A 6,458-nucleotide genomic window follows, 5' to 3' on the forward strand; every position below is an offset into this window, starting at 1 on the left:
CCCCCCCCCCCCCCCCCCCCCCCGGCAGGCAGAGCCCCTGCCAGCACTGCTGCAAGCCTGGGCTCTGTACTCCTGCCACTCCTGGCCATGGTGCACTGGCGCAGGCCCCATGCTCCTGCTCACTGCCACTTGCCCCCTGTCTGCCACTGCTGCCCTTCTGCTTTCCCATCCTCTCTGCCCCCCCCCAGCTGTTCCTGTGGTCCCAGTGCTGCAGCTGGGAACTACATGATGCCAAAGCGCTGTGGGGGAGAGGGGAAGGGTCAGCAAGAGAGGGCCTGGAGTGCAGCAACAGCTGGGCAGGAGCACAGGGCCCATGCTGGTACTCTGGGGCCAGCACCAGCAGCGTAGAGCGGCAGGACTGTGGGGTCCAGGTTGCGCTGCTCAAGTAGGGAGAGGAGGGAGCCAGCTCGGCTCCATAGAGCCCCTGGCCCCATGCTCCTGCTGCCTCGCTCTGGGCCCCGTGCTCCCGCCCGGCTGTCACTGCGCTCCATGTGCCCTCTCACTGCCAATTCCCCCTGCCTGCTGCAGCTATTTCCCTGTTCCCCACCCCCCCCACCATTGTTTTATTTATTTTTTGTGGTATCTCCAGAATTGCTGCACTTCTATTAAGAACTGTAGGTTTTGTCTTTTTACCAGATTTAAATTTTTTTTTGGTGGTGGTTGTGGAGGAGGGGGGTGTTCAATTTATTTTTCTGAAAAAATCAGTATTGTAAGATTATTTTCCATTGGCTAGTCAAGATTTATATTTTGTTTTAATCATAAAAGAATTAAAAATTCTGTTTATGCAGTTTATTGAAAAGTAATGTAGTATGAGTTGTTGTGATATAAGGAATCACATTTTATTTATTTAAACTCATTATCATTTAATTCTTTATACAGGTTCCAGCACCAGAACATGTAGAAAAAGGTGGTGTTAGTAACGTGATGGAAGCCAAACTAGTCCTCTTCCTCACCTCCTTATTTATTAAGGTCTCATTTTTTTAATATGCTATCTGGAGGGTGGGCAATACACTTTAACAATGGTGTAATATTGCATCTGATGCAGAAGCATGTGTGTAAAATTTGCCACATAAACCAAAAGTTTGGCCTCACTCTTAAAAGATGGTATAATGCAAATCCCCTTCCAAGGGATGCCATCTTGTATTATAGTTAGGCGTTGCAGAATTTGGTTTTTATCGGTAAACATTGATAAACTGATTTTACTTCATAGTCAGATGGACGGAAAAATATTTTCATGCGCAATAATTAAAACTTATAGAACGGTAACTGTAACAGGGAAACCTTACCCCTGTTATTGGACAGTGGAGAAGGGAAGGGACAGATGGCCTAGGGGTTAAAGAGGAAAATAATGGGAGGCCTCATGACTTGGCAATTAAGCAATTAGCTGCTCACTTACAGATGGTGGAGGGTTTAAAGTGGAAAACAATGGAAGATCTCATGAATAATGCAACTAGCTGCTTGTCCACAGGTGCTGAAGTAAGCTGGAGGGAGAGAGCAGGCTACTTAAACTCCTACCCAAAGGAGGGAGGAGTGAAGGGTATTCAAGGCTCCAGCCCTATGGCTGGCCACTAAGTGCAGGGGGTGAGGGTGGCCACCGTCACCACTTTCCCCGTGTTCCCAGAGCTATGAGAGTGCTGCTGTTCTTTTCTGTTTCCTGACTACCCAGCTCTTTCCTTATGAATTAACAGAATGATTTAAAGCGGGTATGATTTATGTATATTTACTTTTTATATATTGACAGTGTATATATTGTATATATTGACAGTGATTTTTATAAAGCTTTTGACAGTATACTGTCACTACTACACTTTCTGCCTGTCACCCCCAGTTTCATGCAATCCTAAAAGTTTATATAGATAAAAAATCTTATAATTCTGCCAAGCTTACTTATAGTCAACTTTGATAGAATTGGAAGGTCCTAGAGAATGTCTAGGTAATAAAATAATGCAAACTGCTTGTGTTGTGAGGTCTTTTCCTTTTTTCTAATTAGGCTGGCTGTAAACCTTCAGATATCGGTATCATATCACCATACAGACATCAGTTAAAGATAATCACTGACTTGATGACAGGCTCGTATGTCAACAAAGTGGAAGTAAATACTGTGGACAAATACCAAGGGAGAGACAAAAGTATCATCATAGTATCTTTTGTCAGAAATAATACTGATGATAATGTGAGTTGATGGTGTTTGAGCGAATACTGAAGAATTTAAAGACCTCATAAATTTTACGGTGTGATATTCAAGTCCCTGAAGTTATTACATACTTCAGTGTAATTTTAAAAAGACATATATGCTACCTTATATATATGTGCAATCTACTCACTGCAGCACAGTGCTCAGCAAGGGCTAATTTACCCTTCTATGGAGGAATGCTGCAATGTGGACATATCTAAGTAATAGGGGCGTTCTTCATATTTAAAACAACAATGGTACTTGCAATGTAAGGAAGACTGGGTGGCTAATCTAACAAGCAGTAATATTAGAAACACTATTTTTAATCTGATTGTGTTTGGGGGGGGAACAAATTTGCTAAACACTTTTCTGGTAACATCTTTAGATTAGCTTAAAATTGATCTGAAAATTCATTTTTACTTTTGTTATTTATTGACTTGATTCCTCACTGAGTAATGGAAATTAACTAGTTAGTTTCATTTTTGTATCTTCAGATCTACAGTTCCATGTCACTGCACTGGTAGAGTTGGAAAAAATGCAAGCCAATATTAATTTATAAAAGGGTAACAATTTTAAATGGCATCATTTATGTGACCCTAAGGTTTTTGTAAATGCATTTTATACCAAACGTATTTTAGAGCAAACTTAATCTGTCTTCTTTTGAGAAATATAATGCACAGTGTCCTTCAGACTTATAAACCTGAGGATGGGGGAGTTGTAATTCAAAACTTCCTTCTTTTAAATGCTGAAATGATATGAAAAAAATTGCTTTTAACAGGTTGGTACACTTCTGAAGGACTGGAGGCGTCTTAATGTTGCTATTACAAGAGCCAAGCACAAATTAATCATGCTGGGTTGTGTTCCATCGCTGCGCCGCTATCCTCCTCTAGAGAAGCTGCTCTGCCATTTAAACTCTGAAACAATGATATCCTTTTCCTAAAACAGCTGTGTACACACCTATACCTTTTAGTCCTGTTGAATATGTTGTCTTTTGTTAAAGTTTGTTACAAACATTTACTGGTTAACTGATTGGAATTAGTGTAGTTTCAATGAGTGTGCATGTCATGAAAAGAGGTACTAGAAGGCTTATAATTTCACATTCACACCAAATAAACTAAAGCAGGGGTGACTAGGATTTGGAGTGTGGAGCTGTCTCATCTGGCCTGCAGAGCCAGAAATTTGTCAGCAAGAGGAGTGGCAGTTGCTGCTGCCATTGAATTCCAGCCCCAATGGCTGGATGATGCAACCCCACACTCTGGATTCAGCCCCCAGATTGGCTCCCCAGAGCCAGATGAGTTAATACCACCATGTTAAAGGGGTTTATTTTGGGGTTCAGCTGATAAATGAACCTTGACTTTTTATCTCATCTTCTGGTTTATTATGCATAACATGAAAAATGATTTGCATGTCAGCTTTACTTAATATTTTAACAATTAACTCTCCAGCTGTATCTAAAATAGGTCTCTGGAGTTTTTTTTTCCCTATCCACCTTAATTTAGTTAGCATCAATACTGTATTTTCATCCAGTCTTTGGAGGGCAAGGGCAGACATTTAAGGAGTGGAATAAGCTGAGAGAGATTGTAGAATTATCATCTTTGGAAGGCTTGAAAAGCAGGTTAGACAAATATTTGACAGGGATGTTTTAGTGAGGAATGATCCTGCTTTGAGCAGAGGACAGATGACTTCCTGAAGTCCCTTCCAGGTCTCTACTGTTTTTATGATTCTATGAAATGGAACTGTGTTGACTTCATAATAATGAATAAGGCTGCTAGCGTAAAAGGGCAATCTCAGATTCAATAGCTCTGGTGGTTCTCAGACTTAGACTTTTCTTCTCAGAGTAATTTAGAAAAAAATATTGGACAAAAGCTCTGAAGAACTAAGACAAGATTTGAAAGGATAGTTGCGATACCAACTTTTAAATATACAGTAAAAGCTCTGTTATCTGGCATCCCCTGGGAATGTGGGATGCCGTTTAATCAAATATGCCGGTTAATCAAATGTGCACCATTTGGTGCACTCCCCGGCATTAGTGTGCCGGGAGACAGGGAGGGGGGCCCCATGCAGGCTGCTTCACCCCATGCAGGCTGCTTCGCTGTGGGCCGAAGAAGTGGCAAAGAGAAACTTGGCTTGCGGCGGCGAAATGGGAAGTCCCCTGGAAGTGGTACTTCTGGTTTTGCTTTTGCTGCGTCCCTCGGATGCTGGTTAATGGAGTTTTCCAGCTAATAAAGTGCCAGTTAACACAGCTTTTGCTGTATATTTAAAAAACCCTTGTACATTAAGCAGATTTGGAAAGAGCAATGTATTATCTAAAAATGTACTTTCCTTAATTTATTTACATTTTCAATCTTCCAGCTGGGACACATGAACATGTTTTTCAGTGTAACCTTCTGTGATGGTACAAATGAAGAATTTTGGAGAAAAACCTTTTGTACACATACTGCTGAATATAAATTACTGTTGGAGTAGCGTGCAAATGCTGAGTGCACCATGTAGGTTGTATGAAGTTGATCTTAGTCTGTTTTCTCAAACTCCAGAGGTTTACCTATATCATTGCACTATCTTGCACTCACTGATTTGTTTCAGAAAATAGGATTTGTTAATACCAAGGTCCCTGCAAGTTCTCAGAAGTACAGTATAATCTGCATTAAGGTGCTACATGGTCATTCCTAAATTTCACTTCTATTTCAGTATATAGTTCTTAGTGTATGTGAAAGGAAAGATCTGCATGGGTGACTAAAAATCTACTGATTGTACCCAGTGAAAGAAACTACAGATGCTGCTTTGAGTGACAGAAAACTTTAGGACCATTTTAATTCAACAGGCAAAATAGATACTTTTTAAATGAAGTGACTGAGCTCTTTTTCTGCTGCTATAGGCATAAACAGATACAGCAGTTTATACAGGAACATCTTACAGTGGTGTAGCTGTTGTTATGTCTGTCTACATACTAGGAAGTTCCCATTTGTATTTCCCATGCCCATTCTTGTTTTCTTTTTAAATTCTACCCCTAACATTTTATCTTTTATATTTATGTATATAGTTTACTTTTTACACACTTCTCACATTGAGTCAACTTAGTGATTCTTCTTTGTCCTTTAGAAATATTTTGGATGTCTTGTTAGAAATGGGATGTTCTACATCTAAACCCCTTTATACATTAGTGTTTTATCAAGTGAATTTTTAGAGTGAAATTTTCAGTGACTTCCTCGCTCTGTTGAAATGCATAGTAAAATTCTCACTGCTTGTAATGGAGAATGGCTTTAATCTTTAGTTTCCTTATTTTGTAGTTTGGATTGAGGTCAGAACAGCATCTTGACTTCTAACAAACATACATACCTGTATTTTACTTCAGTGAAAGCCTTGGGTGTGATGCAATTATACCCCTTTAACCAGGGTAGCTAAACTAAAACTACCTCATAGTCTCCTACTCAGTCTTCTAATTAAGGCTCTAACTTGAAAGTTTGTGTAAAAAATAAATAAATAATTGAATTTTCAGAAAATAACTAGTATACCGTATCTTGCTCTCAAGTCACCCTATTTCTATTAATGGTTGTGTGCACGCTTTCATATGTTGGATATGTTAATTTTCAGTTTTAAAAACTTCACTAATATTTGTAATGTTTGTACTGAAATAAAAATTAACTCCTATTTTGTTGTAGTCTTAACTCTATATTTGCATCAAAATGTCGGTATTTTGTTTTTAGCTGCAACAAATGATAGGACACTAACTTCCTGTGTGCATGTCCCTAGTCTACCAATGGACAACAGATGCATTATAATGGTGGGAAAGTTAACAGTTTAAAAAACCCCCCACAAGAACCCCTGCTATCATTTAATGTAGTAACTTTACTAGAATATTTGCATATTTTCTATCAAATAATCTTTCCTGTTTTGTGATGTTAGTAATTTGTATATTAGAGTAAGTTTAAGATTCCATAGGTCAGATTATTTATACTGATTTTCCTCAACTGAGGCTCTTTCTTAAATAGATAACCAATACCTAATTGAAAAATTTATGAAATAGCATGAAAATTGTATGCATGAGACCTGTTCCTGTAACTTCTGATGTGGAAATTCAGACGGGATTTACCGTTTGACTATCAGAAGCGCTTCATTTTGCATGGCCATGGGAGAAAAAGCAAGGGGGAGCTAATTTTCAACAAAAGCAAAGCACAGACTTCTTTATATACTGATAAATCACATACAGATCTGCCCGCCCTGTAACATACTATTGGCAGTCTGACAGCGACTTATCCTGGTGTCTTGCTGAACTAGGCGCATTTTT

The 6,458-nt window shown here is 39.2% G+C and overlaps 1 protein-coding gene across 5 annotated transcripts in view; it reads left to right on the plus strand.

Annotated features, from left to right (window-relative positions):
- The window catches only part of DNA2 (DNA replication helicase/nuclease 2), a 64,996-nt gene extending 59,165 nt beyond the window's left edge, over positions 1 to 5,831 (plus strand). For 3 of the 5 annotated variants that reach the window (XM_019507857.1, XM_019507859.1, XM_019507858.1), the window contains 4 exons: positions 880 to 969; positions 1,991 to 2,173; positions 2,952 to 3,098; positions 4,510 to 5,831. In XM_019507857.1, coding sequence (XP_019363402.1) covers positions 880 to 969; positions 1,991 to 2,173; positions 2,952 to 3,098; positions 4,510 to 4,566 — 477 coding nt within the window. In that variant the 3' untranslated portion in view covers positions 4,567 to 5,831. Of the gene's footprint in view, positions 1 to 879; positions 970 to 1,990; positions 2,174 to 2,667; positions 3,099 to 4,509 lie in introns of those variants that run through there. The other 2 variants (XM_019507861.1, XM_019507860.1) reach the window with 2 other exon arrangements.
- The last annotated feature ends 627 nt before the right edge of the window (positions 5,832 to 6,458 follow it).

The sequence above is a fragment of the Gavialis gangeticus genome, unplaced genomic scaffold (assembly GCF_001723915.1).
Source record: "Gavialis gangeticus isolate Ggan-Ray unplaced genomic scaffold, GavGan_comp1, whole genome shotgun sequence".
Taxonomy (NCBI): Eukaryota; Metazoa; Chordata; order Crocodylia; family Gavialidae; genus Gavialis; species Gavialis gangeticus.